This window comes from Carassius auratus, chromosome 15 (assembly GCF_003368295.1).
Source record: "Carassius auratus strain Wakin chromosome 15, ASM336829v1, whole genome shotgun sequence".
In the NCBI taxonomy this organism is placed as follows: domain Eukaryota; kingdom Metazoa; phylum Chordata; class Actinopteri; order Cypriniformes; family Cyprinidae; genus Carassius; species Carassius auratus.
In genome coordinates this window covers 16,910,891-16,930,368 of record NC_039257.1, presented here as the reverse complement: position 1 = coordinate 16,930,368, position 19,478 = coordinate 16,910,891, and the positions used below count along the sequence as shown (strand labels likewise).

Genomic DNA, 19,478 nt, shown 5'->3' with positions numbered 1-19,478 from the left:
GTAATTTTAACTAATAGATATCACCATATTTCATTTAGCTTAGGTACAGTAAATTATGAGAACTGTTTTGCAGTATTCTGAAATCTCATGTTCAACTATGCATGTAGCAGCTAGACTACCTTCTTTGTACCTTATTTACCCCCGAATAATGCATATTAATACCTTATTAGTACTTGAATTATAAATATTGGTCTCTTTTAAAATGCCACCCTAGTGACAGCTTATGTACATTTTTATCTGAGTGTACATTCATATTTCATTATATACTCATTAATTTCCATTTGAATTCTTAGCTTTCTTAAGAGTAGAGAGTGTTAAGGAAGTCATTTAGCAGACATTTTCATCCGAGGCATATCACAGAACACTGATTACGGGGACAATCCCCTGTAAAAGTCTCCTTACTAAAGAAAGCAAAGCTGATTTCCTTTTGACATGTGCTGGAACACCCAAAACGGTCAAATCAGGCTGCTAATGGTTTACAATTAATAATTTAATAAGCTTATGACATTGGTGTACTTTCTTTGCATTAGCTTTTAAGCTCTTTTGTACACCAGTTCTAATGTCCGTATGGGTTTTGTGCTTTAGCATTTAGATCAAAATAGATGTATATGCTTACCATTACCAGATGCCACTCTATATGATATTAAGGAAACTACTCGGTCCCCAGGTCAAGATCAAATTTCCTATCAAATGTAGTGTTATGTTGGGGCCAAATAGTCCTTTTAAAGGTTTATTTACGGCCCATGTAGTGCCTTTAAAGAAAAAAAAATCAGTTAATTAAAAGCATCCAAGAAATACTATCAGACACTTTCATGCACATTTCTTATAATGTCGATTTTTTTCTGAAATAGTCATGTTCCAGTTGAGTGAAAATAATTACTTTTGAATGGAGAAGAGTGCCCATAATGACCCTGACATGACCCCAGCGGCATGAACACATTGAGTCGCCGTAACCCGCTGCAGAAGCATGTGTGGAATGTCCCGGCAGAGACGTCTCACACCTGCGTGATCTGTCTGTGCCACCATGTCTCGCACATTCCGGCGGGAAAGACAGAGAGGCGACACATGTGATAAGACTGTCATGGCTGGTGCTTTTGTGTTCAAGGACACGAGGATGCACTGACACTTTCGTGGACCTCAAAGTAGTGACGTAAAAGCAAAGTATAAAAGCATTTTTGAGATGCTGTGAATTTCTGTACCCGTTAAAGGCATTGTTCACGCAAAAATGGAAATTCTCATAATTTACTCACACACGTGTCATACGTTTTTCTTAATATTATTATTCTTTATATATATATATATATATATATATATATATATATATATATATATATATATTTAAACCATAAATCATCATGTGGTTAAATCATTCCTCACACAATAAAGTTTACATTCATTCAAATATGCCATTTTCAATGAATGACAGCAGGTCGGAGGACATAAAATAACCACCTTCATAAAATGTATTTCCAAAAAGTCTTCTTTTGTGTTCCAGGAAGGAAGGTTAGTTATTCAGATTTGGAACAAAATGAGGATGAGCACATTAATTTAATTCTGGAAATATTTTTTTATGTTTTATTTTTTATTCTGGAAAGAATTATTCACTTAAAGTGTGTAGGCCTTGTTTCTATGCAATGGCATTACCAAGTGGAATGGCAATTGGTTTCAAACCCAAACATTTTCCCATCAACTATTGGCTGAAGGATAGATAGCCCCGCCCACAAACTCACATGATTGGTTCATGCATTGTTGCTATGCCAAGCTTGTCAGGATGATATAAACAAAACAATGTTTTGGTAGCACCACAATGGTCACACTTTTCTGTTAAATGAACCTACAGATGTCTTATTTATAGTCATCTGTGCTTATTAGAAATATATAAAGTATTTTAACAATTCAAACTTTTGGTTTGTTTTACAGTTTGAGGGCCAGAGAAGGAACAGCATAGGAGTTTACAGAAAGAGTAAGTATGAACAATTCTGAAATTGTATTGTGGAATAAAAGCTGTAAAATAAAATTAAATGTTTTGTTATCGTTACATACATAAAATAATAAATTATTCTCTAAATGATTACCTAATTCTCTAAATATTATTTAATTCTCAAAATATGATCTAGTTTTAATCACTCCCTTATTTTTTAGGCTCTTCTTCCAGTAATGGACACACCAAACCTTCTGCTGATAAAGCAGCGGCTACAATTCAGAACCAGTACAGGAAGTATCACCAAAAGAAGCAGAAAGAACACAAATGAAAGCTAAACTATTAGTTTTTGAAGTGTCCATTTCATGCTGATCAAACCCAGTATTTTCCTTTCTGAACCCTATAACCCCAGCAACTGTCCACATGCAAACCTGGTCTCCATCAATGCTAAAGGACAACACCTTATAGAGGCACAGTCACATATTCTGATTTACAGATAGCTGACACCTGCATGAAAACACGTTCACACAATGACAAACATTTCAGACCATTTGCTGATAATGGACGCCACAAACCTCATACACAAAAACTTTCAGATCTGTATGATAAATGAGGATGATATGTACCATTTTTTATTTATTTATTTATTTATTTTTCTTAATGCCCTCTGAGTTTTTGTCAGATAATTATGAGTAAAACTGTGTCCTCAAAATATAGTTAAATACCCCCCCCCACCTCCTATATTTACTTTAGGTTAACCACACTGTGTACCAATATATGTAATTTCATTGTAACATTTATATGTTACATACTACGTGGGTATGTGCCTAGGTGAAGAAGTGCAATGTGAAAAATACATATCTGTCATTTGAAAGCCTGCAGAGAGCATTGTGTATTTTTCAAATGATAATGTATGAGTGATTTTTTTATACACTCAATGCCATGGCAACGTACAATCACATTCAATAAAGATTTTATTTAAGTCCCACGTACTAGCTCCAAGATGTAATGTCATTCTTCCCTCTGCTGGTGAGCTAAAGTGCAAGTGAAAGGCTCAAAAATCAGTTGCCTACAAATCCTGAATAGAGAATCTGAATCTATCTATCTATCTATCTATCTATCTATCTATCTATCTATGAAGAGTTTGGTTCCAAAACGCAATAAATCAAATTTTATTAATTTGAGTAAAATGTGTTATATAGTTCTGAATGTGTAGTCGCAAGCAATACATATTTAAAAATATATATAAATAATAATAATAATAAAAAAATAAGACGGTCCCGCCAAACACGTGTTTATTAACTTTACAATGCGCGTGCGCATTAGCCAGATTGGTCTGAACAGTGTTTGGGATTTATTGTACTGCGTGTGATTTTAGCTAAGGAGGTAAAATCCTTTCATACTTCAGGTAAGTAAGGGTTTGCAGACTTTTCACGATCGCTGACGTTCGGACTTTTTATTTTATATCCACAACCCCCATTATTACGCATGAATATTAATAGAAACTGGAAAAGGCACCAATACCGTATACATACAGTTTAGAAGATGAATGGATAGATGGATGACTATGTCTTCATTGGCACTGATAACCAAACTATTTCGTTATTGTATTATTGACGCTCCTGCTAGGTGTCAGTAAGTTCAAGGCAAGTTAATGAACAAAACTTTTTTTTTTCTTTTTTTCTTTATTGCAGTTGAAAGAAAAGTTAATGAACAAAAGTACTGAGTGCTCTACATAGATGCAAACTATGGAGCGAATTTTGTGCCAATATTCATCAGACGTTTTGCAAATAAATCTGCTTTGCAAAGAAAAACTCGACTTTCAAAACAAACGCAAACTAATTTGCAAATACAAAACTCTATTCGAGAGAAAATTCAGAGGCATTGGCAAACATATTATGTTACAACTGTGATACTCATTTGACTTTTTATGATGAAACGTGGCTTGATTTTCTCACAAATACAACTGAACAGCAGATGGCGCAGTTCGTCAATTTACGCTAGTTCCCGAGACCATCTGTTTACATTTTCAGGGAATAGCCTACATCAGACCAACGTGAGTGGGGAACAGGGGGGTATTCCAGAAAGCTTGGTTAACTTACCATTTGATAAACTATAACCTCTGGGTTGATTTACCCCAAACAGGCATACCATGAGTATGTCGGTTCCAAAACACCTGAGAAGAGTTAGCTTAATCAACCTCTGACTGGTTACCCAGAGTTAATGCGCGTGCACGGTGCATGTATAAAGACATTTTCAATGGATCGCCGATTTCACGAGTCACCATGGAAACTCAAAGCGAAAAAAAGAGAGCCGCGTATTTCACAGAGGCGGAGTTGGAAGTTTTAATGCATGCTTATGAGGAGTTTAAGCCAATAATATTAAAAAGAAGCAATACAGCTGCATCGGCTAAAGCAAGAGAGTTGGCTTGGCAAAAAATAACGGACAGAGTAAATGCGTGAGTGTATTAAATTACAAATTTGGTATTGGCTCCCGTTTTATTGAAATGCAAAATAATGAAGTATGACTTATACATACTTTTGAATATGTTAAATCACTATGAAAGCATTTACTTTTCCTGCCATTTTATTTCTTTAGCTTGAAATAATAATGTATATTTCTTATTTAATAAGGTGTAATCCTTCTGGAGCCACAAGAACTTTAAGCCAAGTCAAAATGAAACACAAAAACATTCTGCAAAAAGGTAATATTTGATTACACAATTACTGAACTATTATTATAACAGGATTTAGTATATTCATTCTGTCATGCAGCTAACAGAAAAAAGACTGAAGCCCGTCTAACTGGCGGGGGGCCACCACCACCTCCCCTCACCCCATCTGAGGAGCTGGCTCTGTCCCTTAATAAAGGGCGACCAGTGGTTGCTGGCATTCCAGGGGGCAGTTCATCACACATACTATGCACCACAAGTGATGGTGAAAAAAGGGTGAAATGTAAGTTTACCTCTATGATTTGTTTTCATTTTTTATCCTGATAAATTACTATCTCTGTCACTTAAAGGCTTTTTGAACAAGATTAATTTATGTAGGCTTATTTTATTTAACTGCATATGATGTATTATTTTCTTTGATAATATTGAGAATTTAACGGGTTGTGTGTTCTTATAGATACTGATGGACGGATTGTATTATTGGACTCTCCAGAAAGAACACAGTCTGTCACAGTTGTAAGTGATTTGTTGTCAGGTACTTTTAGGGGTTTTTTTTTTTTTTTTTTTTGCCAAATAATGTATACTTGAATATTTGTCTTGTAGGATGAGGATGATGATGACGATGAAGAGACCACATCTGCTGTGACAGAAGTGGACAATGCTGGTAGATCCACTGAGGTATGATGCATACCATTATGATGTATGGCCCCTTTTTGCATTAGAGTAACAAACTGTCATTGTCCTTTCATAGTACATACCTAGGGATTTGCCCACAGATGAGGGTCCTTCAGCCTCAGCACACAATCTAAGCAGGGTAAGAATTTGTGTCCATGTGTCCATATTTTAATTTTATTGTCTGACCAAACAATCTCATTTATTACATTTTTCCACCTTAGTTGCCAGCAAAGGAGCTGTATAAGGTCCATCTTCAAAAACAAATAAGAAAAAGTGACATGGAGATGGACCTTATACAGCTTCAAATGGAAGAGAAAAGGCTCCTCATTAAAAAAGCAGCACTTGAAATAGAATTACTTGAGAATCGCCTTAAGGTGAGAACTTGTCTGAATATTAATCTGTTGCATGTTAAAAGTGGTCTGTCTGTCTCTATCTATCTATCTATCTATCTATCTATCTATCTATCTATCTATCTATCTATCTATCTATCTATCTATCTAGCTATCTATCTATCTAGCTATCTATCTATCTGTATGTATGCATGTATGTATGTATGTGTAAAGCAATATAAAAAAAAAAACATTTTAATGAATTTTACTTTTATTGTTTTTCAGGAAATGAAGAAATAAACTGCCTGGCAGACCAGTGCAAAAAAAACTAATAAAAGTAATTTTGACAAATCCTGTCTCTCAAAAGTCTTCCGTCTCTGTTGGCCTCTAAAATCTGTCGGTGTTCCTCTGGGCCATCTTCCTCAATACAAGGAGGGTGGCTCTCTCCTCTTATAGTGGCAATATTGTGAAGCACAACACAAGCCACAATAATGTCGCATGCCCTCTCTGGACTAACCCGGAGCCCACGCAGACACTGAAACCGAGATTTGAGGATCCCTATAGTCATCTCCACCTTGGCCCGTGTTCGGCTGTGAGCCAGGTTAAACCGTGTCTGTGGTCCAGGCTCAGGTTCAGGGTAGGGTGTCATTAAATAGCAGACATGGGGACTTGTGACTTGGTGACTTGGACTCGAGTCGACTCGAGTCGCTATTTTTAGGACTTGAGACTTGACTCGGACTTGGAAGTTAAAGACTCGGGACTTGACTTGACTTGAGACACGATGACTTGAATGACTTGAGTGTTAATCAAATCATGTTTTCAGTTTGAATATAAAATATATAAATTATTTTTTAAAATAAAGTTGATTACTCAGCTGGAGCGCAGGCTGAGAATAGCGTCGTGACTGGATCAGGACACTATCATCAGTCATGCCCTCTCTACCTTACACACACCACGCCCACTTAAATCAGATATCACATCACATCAACATGTCAGCCTGAGAGGTACCGAGGGTCATCGCTTTTGTCTTCAATAGTTCAGTTCGCGACTAAAAACACGTGGAAAACGCTAGTCGCGCCGCTTTCTCCTTCTTTCCAAAGCGGTCGGGCAGAAGTGCTCCTGGGGCGTCTGTCGTTTGCAAAGCATCCATGACACGCTCTCTCTCAATGAAGACGTAGAAATTTCAGCAAAGGATAAATGGATTTGCAGCACTAAAAACCACTCGCAGTAGCTCTGCTACTAAATTCATTTCAAAATGGCAATCCATATAACGTTACAGCTATGAACAGCTGTTCATGTTAGCTGAGCTTTCAACGTTGATACGGGAAAGGATGAAGCTGATTGGTTAGTTATTGTCACATGAACTGCGGTGCGCTTGCAGCATTCTGAAAAGTTTAGATGTTTTTAACTCGATGCGGTGCGCGTCGTGAGCGCGTTGCTTCCAATATGAGCGCGCATACCGCGCGCCTACATTGGAAATAACGAACTTGCGCGCGCAAAAGACGTGATGTGAATGGCCCCTAATGATCCGCTAGCAGGCCGTCAAAAAAACGCATTCCAGGGGCTGCGCTAGGGCTGGGCTAAGGGGGCATAATCCCCGAATATTTTGTTACCTTGTCTTTCTCATAGAGCAAAACAATTAATCAGAAAAACAAATGTAGCTGCCACGATTACCCAATCATGAGAAGTGCATATTACATATATATATATATATATATATATATATATATATATATATATATATATATATATATATATATATATATATACAGTACAGACCAAAAGTTTGTTATTTTCATGACTATGAAAATTGTAGAGTCACACTGAAGGCATCAAGGGCTATTTGAGCAAGAAGGAGAGTGATGGGGTGCTGCGCCAGATGACCTGGCCTCCACAGTCACCGGACCTGAACCCAATCGAGATGGTTTAGGGGTGAGCTGGACCACAGACAGAAGGCAAAAGGGCCAACAAGTGCTAAGCATCTCTCGGGGAACTCCTTCAAGACTGTTGGAAGACCATTTCAGGTGACTACCTCTTGAAGCTCATCAAGAGAATGCCAAGAGTGTGCAAAGCAGTAATCAAAGCAAAAAGTGGCTACTTTGAAGAACCTATTGTATACAATATGACATATTTTCGGTTGTTTCACACTTTTTTGTTATGTATATAATTCCATATATAATTCCACATGTGTTAATTCATAGTTTTGATGCCTTCAGTATGAATCTACAATTTTCATAGTCATGAAAATAAAGAAAACTCTTTGAATGAGAAAGTGTGTCCAAACTTTTGGTCTGTACTGTACACAACAAAAAAGTATGAAACAACTGAAAATATGTCATATTTATATTCTATACTCTGAGAGAGAGAGAGAGAGAGAGAGAGAGAGAGAGAGTGTGTGTGTGTGTGTGTGTGTGTGTGTGTGTGAGAGAGAGAGAGAGAGAGAGAGAGAGAGAGAGAGAGAGGAGAAATGTAACAGTTTAATGTTGTATGTAAACTGTGTTTGAGAGAGAGAGAGAGAGAGGTGTTCAGAGAGGAGTCTGTTGGAGGTTTAGTTTTATGGACTCAATGTTGAAAATGTAAAACATTTCAAACACTGTTGGCAGAAGTGAAAAATAAATAATTTTAGGAAGTTACAATTTTGTTTGATTCCATGATGTATTTTACTGAACATGAGTATTTACAATGCAAATCCAAATTATTTTAATTTACTGACAGTTACTTATATCTCGTCTTTTAACTTTATTAAGATCAGATTCTGCAAAATAACAATATTAAGGTGACTTGACTTGGACTTGACTTGACATAGCTTGTGACTTGACTTGACTTGACTTGCCCAAGAAAAAAATACTTGGGACTTACTTGAGACTTGAAGGTTAAGACTTGAGACTTACTTGAGACTTGCACATGTGTGACTTGGTCCCATCTCTGTTAAATAGGGCAGACAAGGGTATCCTCTGTCCCCCAGCAAGTAACCATTGTACTGTCCTGTAATGATTGAAGTGTACAACACAAATATAGTAAAAACGAAAATACAAAAATTGTATAAAGCAAATCATACCCTGCTGAAATGTCTGGCATAATGATGACTCGCGGAAAATTCTGGCATCATGCACAGATCCTGGCCATTTTGCCTCGACATTGGTGATGATTTGGGTTGCCTCACATATTACCTATAGTTAGTGGAAAAAGTAATGACTTTGATGATTTTAAGAAGGGGAAAAAATTAAGTTGTTACCTGCACATTGATACTATTAATAGATTTCCTATTAACATAGTCTCCCTCATTTATTGATGGAGCTTTAATAGGAATGTGAGTGCCATCAATGCACCCAATTACATTTGGAAACCCTGAAACAGAAAGTTTTGGAAGTATGAAGTGTGTGCATAAGGAATACATGTATAGATATTAATAATATGACTAAATATTAAATATGCGTCATATATTTTACTACAAAGGACAAACCTGCCACTCTGTGGAATTCGTCTTTAATAACAAGCAGAGGTTTATGGCCAGGGAACTGTACAAACGTGGGTAACAACTGTTTAAGTGCCAGACACACTGTACGAACGGCTCTACACACAGTTGCCTTTCCCACATGCTCTGAATCGCCCACACTGTACAAAAAATGGCCAGACGCAAAAAACCTAAGTGCTATGCACAGAATGTTTTCTGTGCTAAGCGCAGAGCCGCGGTTTGTCACATTTGCGATATGCGGTTTTAAAAGACGTGTTAAATAAACTAATGAATCTTTTGAAAAACGATAACGCTCTTTTAAATATTCATTAGGGTAAGCAAACACATCAATACGCGGTCTTATAACCCTCTCCCGATGAAAAAAACCTCGTATAATTTGTGCTTCAACGTCCACAGGATCCTCGTCAAAAGGGCACGCCATGCTCACCAACCTTCTGAAACGAAGTTACACTGAAACATAACCTGCTCTCGAGCAGGTTATCTTCAGAGAGTCAGTTGCTATGGTTACATACATACCCAGAAAGTGACCTCTGTTTTTGGAACCGAACGTTGAGGTTATCCACGAACTTACCCTTATACATACCCAGGTATGTCACATAACCTGTTCCCCATCGAGGGAGAGACGATGCGTCGATAACGCTTTGGGAACGCATTCTGCGTGAGTGCGTCTGAAGCCTCCATGTCAACTAGTCCAATGGCGAGAGTGAGCGTCAGGAGTGACGTCACGACCAGGAATTGATAAAAACCCCAACCGGAGCAACCGGTGTTAGCTTTCTGTGCCTCAGCAAGCGATCTGTGTCAAACCTGTCTGTCATATTTACTGTTGTCTTGTGCAAAGTTTATATACTATGGCTAAGCAACTATTCAAACCGTGTGCTTCTCCCTGCCCGCGTTATTTAACGGGTGGGGATACACACGAGCTTTGTGTAGTTTGTTTGGGAGTGGAGCATGCGTTATCAGCCTTCGAGGAGACTGATTGCCCGCATTGTGAGAAGCTTTCGCTTCGCATGCTCCGCTCCCGCTTGTCACTCTTTGATGAGAAGAGCGGCGAGCCTCGCGCTCCTCAGGGTGCAGGACCCGCTTCTGCCGAGGCAGAACGGAGAATGCATTCCTGGGGTTCGCAAATGGATCTCTCAGCGGGGTTGGAGACGGGTCCGAGGGCTCTTTCTCCTCCCTTACCTGGGAGATCCATAGCTCAAACTCCGGTGTCGGAAGCCCGCCCCGCGGCTTCTTCCGCCCGGGGGGAGAGCCCATTGCTTCGTTGCTCTAGCTCCGAGGAGTTAGATGTAACGGGCAGTGAAGGTGACACAATCAGGGGGGAAGAGGATTCGCCATCTCTTTCCCCAGCATATGAGGAGTTGGTTGATGTATTAACACGAGCTGTAGATAAATTACATATATCTTGGCCATCTGATAAACAGAGCGCTCGTCCTAAAAGCAAATTAGACGAGCGTTTTCTGTCTGCTAAAACATCGCCTACATCACGGGGTCTCCCTTTTTTCCCTGATCTTCACAGTGAGCTGTCTAGATCGTGGAATAAGCCATGTTCATCACGTCTTTTCAGCCCTCAAGTGCGCGTTTATTCTGATATAAGAGGGCTGAAAGAAAATGGTTATGAAGCGATGCCCCGGGCGGAGCAGACGCTCGCGAGCTATCTTTCCCCTGGTTCAGCGTCATCTATTAAGAACCCGACTTTGCCCACGAAGCCTTTAAAGATCACATCTAATTTAGTGGGTAAAGCTTACACAGCAGCAGGTCAGGCTGGAGCTTGCCTTCACTCGATGGCTTTGCTTCAGGCTTATCAGGCTGAGCTGCTGGGGGAGTTATATAACAGTGAGGGAGTCAGCCGTGACGAAATTCGCGAACTTCGTCAGGCTACGGATTTATCTCTCAGGGCGACTAAAGAAACAGCACGTGCTATTGGTAGATCTATGGCTGCTTTGGTTTCTACAGAAAGACACCTTTGGCTTAATCTTTCAGATATTAAAGATAAAGATAGATCTTTTCTTTTAGACGCTCCCATTTCTCATGAAGGTCTGTTTGGTGATGCTGTGAATGGAGTGGTTGAAAGATTTCAAGAAAATAAAAAGCAATCTGAAGCTTTTAAAAGTTTTCTCCCTCGCCGTTCTAATCCTGATGCTGCTGGGCGTGCAAGGCAGCCCCAGCCATCATGCTCCTCATATCGTGTTTTCCAAAAAGAGAGTGTTGCGTCTCGCGCTCCTCCTCAAAAATCACGGGGACCGAGCCAACACTCACAGCCAAAGCAATCTAAGCAGAAGCCGGATCTGAGGACCGTTCTTCTCGCTAAGAAAGCTTCGGCTCAGAAGAAAAGGTCCTGACGCCAAATGGGTCAGACCTGTGAGGGCAGCCCCAATCGAGACGGTGCGGTGTACACCTCAGTATACGGTGCCCGTCCGGTCTCGGTGCTCTCACGGGGCCGTCCTGCCAACCCCGCCACCCTTGGTGCCTCGGGGCGCAGCGGTCTCCAGCGGGTCTCTGGCGCTGTGTCTCCCAGACGCTGCGTCATGCTCGCTCCCTCTGAGGGGGGTCCAAGAGCAGTTAGCTCGGGTGGTTCCTGCGCTTCGGCTTCAGGTCCCCGAACTAGCTGTTCAAATTACACCAGAGGCCAGCCTCGAGAGGCTGGTTCCCTTAGTAGAATGTCTGACAGAATGGAAAAGTCTGCCGAATATATCTCAATGGGTCCTGCAGATAGTAGAGAAGGGTTACAGAATCCAGTTCGGTTCTCGTCCCCCACGCTACAACGGGGTGTTGCTCACAGTAGTGCATCCCGAGCAGGCTCTGGTCATGGAGCAAGAAGTGAAATCTCTTTTAGCGAAAAATGCTATAGAGCAGGTGTATCCTCCCGACAGGGCATCGGGTTTTTACAGCCGTTATTTCATTGTTCCAAAAAAGGATGGAGGGCTGCGTCCCATTTTAGATCTTCGTCTGTTGAATCGTACAGTTCAGAAATTAAAATTCAAGATGCTGACACTCAAACAGATCGTGACTCAAATCAGATCCGAGGACTGGTTCGTCACAATAGACCTAAAAGATGCGTACTTCCATATCTCCATCCTCCCTCAGCACAGGAAGTTCCTAAGGTTTTCTTTCGGGGGCAAAGAATACCAGTATCGGGTACTTCCCTTCGGTCTAGCTCTCTCACCCCGCACATTCACGAAATGCGTAGATGCAGCTCTGGCCCCGCTCAGGCTGCAGGGCATACGTATTCTGAATTACCTGGACGACTGGTTGATTTTAGCAGAATCAGAACAGTTGGCGGTTCGGCATCGAGATGTCGTCCTCGCTCATATGCAAAAGTTGGGTTTGAGGCTCAATACCAAGAAGAGTGTGCTATCTCCATTACAGAGGACCACTTTTCTTGGGGTGGTATGGGATTCGGTCACGATGCGAGCCTCTCTTTCGCCCGCTCGTGTAGCCAACATCCTCGCAGCCACTTCGGAGCTAAAGCTAGGCCAGTCACGCACTGTAAAACAGTTCGAGAGATTGTTGGGTCTCATGGCAGCAGCGTCCAATGTGATCCCCTTTGGCCTGCTGGGCATGAGACCTTTACAGTGGTGGCTCAGGACCAGAGGGTTCTCCCCGAGGGGAAACCCACTTCGTACGATCAAGATCACGCGGCGGTGTCTCCGCGCCTTGGTCATATGGAGAGAACACTGGTTCCTGTCCCAGGGTCCGGTATTGGGAGCTCTTTGTCATCGGGTTACCATCTCGACAGATGCTTCCCTTACCGGCTGGGGAGCGGTAATGGAAGGCCGCTCAGCTCAGGGTCTGTGGGAGAGCCATCATCACTCTTGGCACATCAACTGCCTGGAGATGATGGCTGTCTTCAATGCTTTGAGGCACTTCCTGCCAGACCTGAGGGACCATCATGTGCTGGTCCGCACAGACAATACATCGGTGGTCTCTTACATCAACCGTCAGGGGGGTCTGCGCTCGCGCCCACTCTGCAAATTAGCGCACCAGATCCTCCTGTGGTCTCTGGGGAAATTACGCTCTCTGAGGGCGATGTATATACCAGGGACTCAGAATATTGGAGCAGACACCCTGTCGAGGCAGGTGCTGAGGCCAGGGGAATGGAGGCTTCACCCGGAGGTGGTGGAGCTCATATGGGAATGTTATGGCCAAGCAGAAGTGGATCTGTTTGCTTCTCAGTACACGACGCACTGTCCACTATGGTTCTCCCTTACTCATCCAGCCCCCCTGGGGTTGGACGCTATGGTACAGACGTGGCCGAGGCTACGTCTGTACGCCTTTCCCCCTGTTGCTCTGCTCCCAGGAGTTCTGGAGAGAGTCCGCCAGGACGGAGTAAGTCTACTTCTCGTAGCTCCACACTGGCCGAGTCGAATCTGGTTTGCGGACCTGATTCATCTCCTCAACGGTTCTCCCTTGGAGATCCCGATCAGGAAAGACCTTCTATCTCAGGCCGGGGGCACTATATTTCACCCCCGGCCAGAGATTTGGAAGCTTTGGGTGTGGCCTCTGAGGGGGCGCAACTCATAGAGAGTGGTCTCTCAACTGAGGTTGTGGAGACCATTCTTAGCTCCAGAGCTCCAGCTACGAGGAAACTTTATAGACTCAAATGGAATGTTTTTTCTTCTTGGTGTTACCAACATCAGTGTGACCCCGTCCACTGCTCTGTTGGCTCAGTTCTTGAGTTTTTACAAGACCGCTTCGCTTCTGGTCTATGTCCATCCACCTTAAAAGTTTTCGTGGCGGCCATCTCGGCTTTCCACGCCCCAGTGGGTGGTGCATCTCTGGGTCGAGACCCTCTTATCTCTCGTTTCCTTCGTGGCACCTTGAGGCTGAGACCTGCAACTCGTTCTAGAGTGCCGGCCTGGGACCTGGCTATAGTTTTAGAAGGCCTTTCTAGGGCTCCGTTTGAACCCCTGGATTCGGTCTCTGAGAAGTTTCTTTCGTTTAAGACTACTTTTCTCCTTGCTATTTCGTCCCTTAAAAGAGTCGGAGACCTTCAGGCTCTCTCGGTTTCTCCCACCTGCCTTGAATTTGCACCTGGGATGGTCAAAGCATTTCTCTACCCGAAGCAGGGATACGTCCCTAAGGTACCGACCGTTGTTCCGAGACCTATTGTTCTGCAGGCTTTCTGTCCTCCCCCGTTTGCATCATCGGACCAGGAAAAGTCTAACCTCTTGTGCCCGGTGCGAGCATTGGACACTTATGTTCATCGGACTTCTTCTTTTCGGAAATCCGATCAGCTGTTTGTTTGTTTCGGGTCACCTAAGATAGGTCTTCCTGCCACTAAACAGACACTTAGTAAGTGGATAGTTGGGGCTATCCTTCTTGCCTATGAGTCTTCTGACCTACCGTGCCCTTTGGGGGTCAGAGCTCATTCTACTAGGAGTATGGTGGCCTCTAGAGCCTTATTATCTGGGGCCTCTCTTCAGGATGTTTGTGATGCGGCAGGCTGGTCCTCGCCACTCACATTCGTCAGGTTTTATAGCCTAGACCTGGACGCTACTCCCGGGTCTCAGGTTTTTAATTCTAGAGGCGTTGGGTTTTCTGTCTGACACTCAGGCACTTGTAATATGGCGGTTTGGGTATTCTCGTTCCCAAAGCGTTATCGACGCATCGTCTCTCCCTCGATGGGGAACGTCTCGGTTACGTCTGTAACCTCGGTTCCCCGAGAAGGGAACGAGACGATGCGTCTCCCTGCCATACTTCCTTCGTTCCTGTGATCGACTTGCTTCGGCACTGTCGAAGCTAACACCGGTTGCTCCGGTTGGGGTTTTTATCAATTCCTGGTCGTGACGTCACTCCTGACGCTCACTCTCGCCATTGGACTAGTTGACATGGAGGCTTCAGACGCACTCACGCAGAATGCGTTCCCAAAGCGTTATCGACGCATCGTCTCGTTCCCTTCTCGGGGAACCGAGGTTACAGACGTAACCGAGACGCTTTCTGGAATACCCCCCAGGTGAGTTTCTGTCTTACTATATACACAATTAACCATTTAGATTTTTTCACAAAGCGACTCTACTGTAATGTCAGTGAAATTCATAATAAGTGCTGTTAAATTGTAACATAATTGATTAGTTCAAAGATCAGCAGTGGCATGGCTAAACATTTAAGTTCAAGATTATTAGCCGACCAAAGTGCTGCACACTGTCAATAGCACAAATACAATCCGTAAAATATTAATGGCATAATGCTAAATACACATGACTATAACAAAATGATTGAATGCCAAAGTGAAAAAGATAATTTTTTAGACCAGATTTAAACAGGTATCCACTATACCTGTTTAAATCTGGTCTAAAAACGAATTTTTTAGAGGCCATTCTAATATGAGATAGTAAGTCGTTCCAGAGAGTATGACCAGCCACTTTGAATGCTCTATTTCCTCTCGTCTTTAGACGAGTGTGAGGGATCTGGAGGCATTTTAAATATTGTGGTTATCACCAATACCAGTATATCATCACACCCTAAATTAACATGATGTCAATATTTAATTTCTTGAATATCACGGTAATCATCAATACCGGTATATCGCGACACCCCTATTGTGGACTGTTCATAACTTTTTATATTCAGTTATGAGAAGGTAGATTTGTCTTATTTGTATTGGAAAAGTATGACCACTTGGCAACTGCTAGTTAATGTTGTATATCATTTTCTTTACTAAACTACATCTAAAAAGGGTAATCATTTATGTATTTGAGGTCTGAGAGTGAAGAGTGAGAAGGCAAACATTTTGCATTTTAGGTCAGCATTGCCGTCTAATCAGTCAATGTTGTCTTAAATAGCCTGCATAGCATGGCACATATTTTTTAACAAGGGATTTTGACCAAATATATTGAATCTTGATTTTTGTAAAATGTTGGAACAATGTTATTTTATTTCTTTATTTATTATTATTATTTTCTTTTTTAACAATATGTATTTTTTTACATGAAGTAATATATATTACAAAAGTAGTTACTATAAAGTAACTTCAATTGAGTACCCCCACCCCCCCACCCCACCCGTTTGCATCTCTGGCATTACAATTGCACTACTGAAAACAAGTGCTACAGTTGTTTTCGGTATTTATTATGTAAAATGTAGGGATAAATAAATGTACTATTTATTTTTTATATATATATATAATAAAAAAATCACACAAAGAACATCCACCATTCATCATTCATAGAAAGATAGCTTTATTGCACAAGGTGTTGGAGTACTCTTTTTCTGTTTTTGTTTTGTTTTCATAGAAAAAAAAAATGTATATTTAAACACAAGCAATTGCAAATTGAAGCAACTTTTCCATAAAAGTTTAGGAATCCCCTTCGCATTTTATTTATTTATTTATTTTTAAAACTTTTTTCCCTTTTAGTTATGTGTCTCCTTTTCCTTTTTCTTTTAATAACCAGCAAAATATTCAGAGCATGCAATGCCATTTTTCATCAAGTTAAATAAAAAGGTAGAAACAAAACAAAACAAAAGTAAAAACAAACAAAACAGCCAACAACATAAATGAATAAAAGCATAAGACAAATTATAAAAAGGAGAAAATAAATCAAACGCCAGACATCTGGTCTGGGTTTATGTTTATGTGCCCCATTCAAAACTCAAGGTGTAAAGTATTTTTTGTTAGATTTTATACTATTTTTGTCTTTTTAATCCCCTCACATTTAAAGTTATAACCAGACTTATAATTGTGCTCTGGTTGCTAATGGAGATGTCGAAAATAGTAATTATTTATACAAAACAGTTTCATATATACAAGAGTCTTTATTTGTAGATTAGAAATTATGCTGACAGGGAAGTCTTGGGTATAGCAGGAATTTTTATTGGTTGAGGAAAAGGGGCTAATCGGATCATTCGGGCAGGGAAACAGGCGTGTGGGGATGGAGTTCTGTTCCTGACTCCGCCCAGTATCCACACAGCTTCTCCTATGATTGGTTGGAGCTTGGGGGTCCCTGATTCGACTGGCTAAACAGGCCTGCCCCATTGCGCAACACAACTGCATTTTCTTTTCAACACAAATCATCATAAAACCAAACAAAAACCAAGTTGAATACATCTATTTTCATAAAGAATTCAACAGAGAAAAAATAAATCGAATTCATTTTAAGTCGAAAACATGGGACGTGGGGGCTTTCTGGGGTGGTCAAGGGAATATTTTCACAAGATGTTTCACCTGAACAGGCATGAATACTGATATAGATATCGGTCTAATTCTAATGAAACGTTCATGGCAAAATCCACTGGGCATGTCTGCCATCAGACAGACTTAATAACCCAGTCAGTGGGCATTTGAGCAGCAATAAGAGGAACACGTACGTCTTTCACTGTTTTTAAAACAAGTCCACATTCTTCGCAACTCTATCTGAAGTTTGGGCTGGATCTGGGTGATCAAATTTATTTATCTTACACAACTTGGGTACACTGTAACACAATCCTAATTTATCAAGCCACCAATAAAACATCTCCTGGTAAATCAAACAGATTATTATATTTTTTTTTTTCATATGCCACAAACAGATATATTATCGTTCAATCCGCTCGGTTTTAAATCCAACACGACATGTCCCTACTCTGTACCTTAGGATTTGTTGTGTCAGGTCTTCCTAACATGAGATATGTTCAGGCGGCTGCATGAAACTGAATCCTTTTGTACAAACGATAAATGCGTGCTATTTCCTGTGCTGAAGTCTGCAGGGGTTGTGTTCTAACACATCAATAAATATGCAGTACATAAATGTAGCAATCTTTCCCCTGATAAATAAGATCTGAACTATCAGACGCGCTGAAAGCTTGAATTTTTTATAACACAGGAGCAATCTCAACTTAAAGGAATAGTTCACTCAAAATTTACATTTTGTCATCATTCACTATCTATTCACTATTCATCAATTATTCCATACAATGAAAGTCAGTGGGGTCTAGATTTTGTTCATTTAGACCTGTTACTGCCAATTCTATTTTAATTTTTCTATTACTTTTAAACAACGCATCATCTTCTTGTTTCCATTTTATGATGGGTGGCAACCAGCGTTAAGGTGCAATACACTATGTTGGAGTATCAACCTGATATTACTGGTGCTGGATTATTCCTGGTAATACCATAGCAATATTTCACTTATCGCCAATACCAGTATATTGCGACACCTCTACTTTCACTGTATGGACAAGGCACTCCTGTGTTCCGCAGAAGAAATAATGCTGGTTTGGAACAACACGAGGGTAAGTAAATAATGACCGAATTTTAGTTTTTGGGTGAACTGTCTCTTTAGGGACCTGATGGAAAGGTCTCAAAGCACTGTGGGTATTTTAAACTATTCATTGGCCAGTAGAGATGGTGCATGGATTCAGATGGCACTCACAGATGTCCATCTATGAGCTGGAGTTGCAGTGGCAAATTTCCATTGTTTCCAAGCAACTGTAGAGAGTGTGTTCGGAAATGTCCATAAATATCTCCTTCATACCATACAGGGTGTTGCACCTTGCAGCCCGGCTGATTATAACAATGACAGGAAGTTAGTTTGGGAACCTTTAATGATCTTTCCCCAGAATTCCTAACCACGGCATGTCGAAACACACCCTCTGCCGTTCTTTTTCAATCTCTCTTAGTTATGTTACCCGTTTATCTCAGCGTTTCTTGATCGACACCTCCTCTCGCTTACTGCTGCAGCTCCCACTGAGCGATTGTCTTCAAATCTTTTTTAAAATAAAATTTTTCTTTTTCAATTAGATATGGCATTAAATCTCTGCTCTCACCACGTATATATTTACTATATCTTTAGATAGAAATATATATGTATATATTTTGACAACAAACATTGCAATATATTTTCTTTTCTTTTTTTTTTTCTTTTGTATTGCAGGAGCCCTGATGTAGTACTTTTTTTTCCATTGAAATCATTGGGAGAGTTTGTCGATTTTTGGAAGTTTCTCTGTGATGGGGGTTTGCTTTGGAAACCGAGTGAACGAAGGAGGCTTGAGAGGCATTTCGATCCATTTAGGGGTTGAATGAAACCTTCCCCTCCTACATTTCACTCATTCCCTCCTTTATTCACCCCTGCGCTACCTAAAGCTAGAGTCTCTAAGACCTTCGAATAGGAACGACCGCTAGAGTCTTCATGTGGGGAAGGAAAGCAAAGAATAAAGAGAAACGATGAACAAACGCAGAAAAGCTACACAGCGACAGCAGATATCTCTCCCTCTCTGTTCACGGGCCCATCTGCCTCTAATTCCTCCCTACCTCTCTGCCCTCTTCCCGCCTTTCTGCCTGTGCTCGGTCCCTCCAGGAGAGGCTGTTAGGCGTTCACAGTGAGACAGAGAAAGTGGTAACATTTTTGGGGGAGGTCTGGGTGGGGAAGGAGGGGTGATAAGTATATGGCATCAAACACAAACAATCGAACAAACAAACAGCAAAACAAGAGC

The 19,478-nt window shown here is 41.1% G+C and overlaps 1 protein-coding gene across 1 annotated transcript; it reads left to right on the top strand.

Moving 5' to 3' along the window:
* The first annotated feature begins 3,247 nt into the window (after positions 1-3,247).
* Positions 3,248-6,245, top strand: LOC113115262 (uncharacterized). The gene is made up of 9 exons (XM_026282711.1): positions 3,248-3,329; positions 3,896-4,379; positions 4,555-4,625; positions 4,696-4,875; positions 5,050-5,108; positions 5,196-5,270; positions 5,344-5,406; positions 5,489-5,641; positions 5,882-6,245. The coding sequence occupies exons 2-9, from the start codon at positions 4,162-4,164 to the stop codon at positions 5,894-5,896; spliced, it is 834 nt and encodes a 277-aa protein (XP_026138496.1). The 5' UTR covers positions 3,248-3,329; positions 3,896-4,161; the 3' UTR covers positions 5,897-6,245.
* The last annotated feature ends 13,233 nt before the right edge of the window (positions 6,246-19,478 follow it).

Bases quoted from the DNA above. Each gene is read 5' to 3' on its own strand.
- LOC113115262 (XM_026282711.1), top strand. From the start codon at position 4,162: ATGTATAAAGACATTTTCAATGGATCGCCGATTTCACGAGTCACCATG. The intron at 4,380-4,554 runs GTGAGTGTATTA...TTATTTAATAAG, and splicing joins ATAACGGACAGAGTAAATGC to GTGTAATCCTTCTGGAGCCA. The intron at 4,876-5,049 runs GTAAGTTTACCT...GTGTTCTTATAG, and splicing joins TGGTGAAAAAAGGGTGAAAT to ATACTGATGGACGGATTGTA.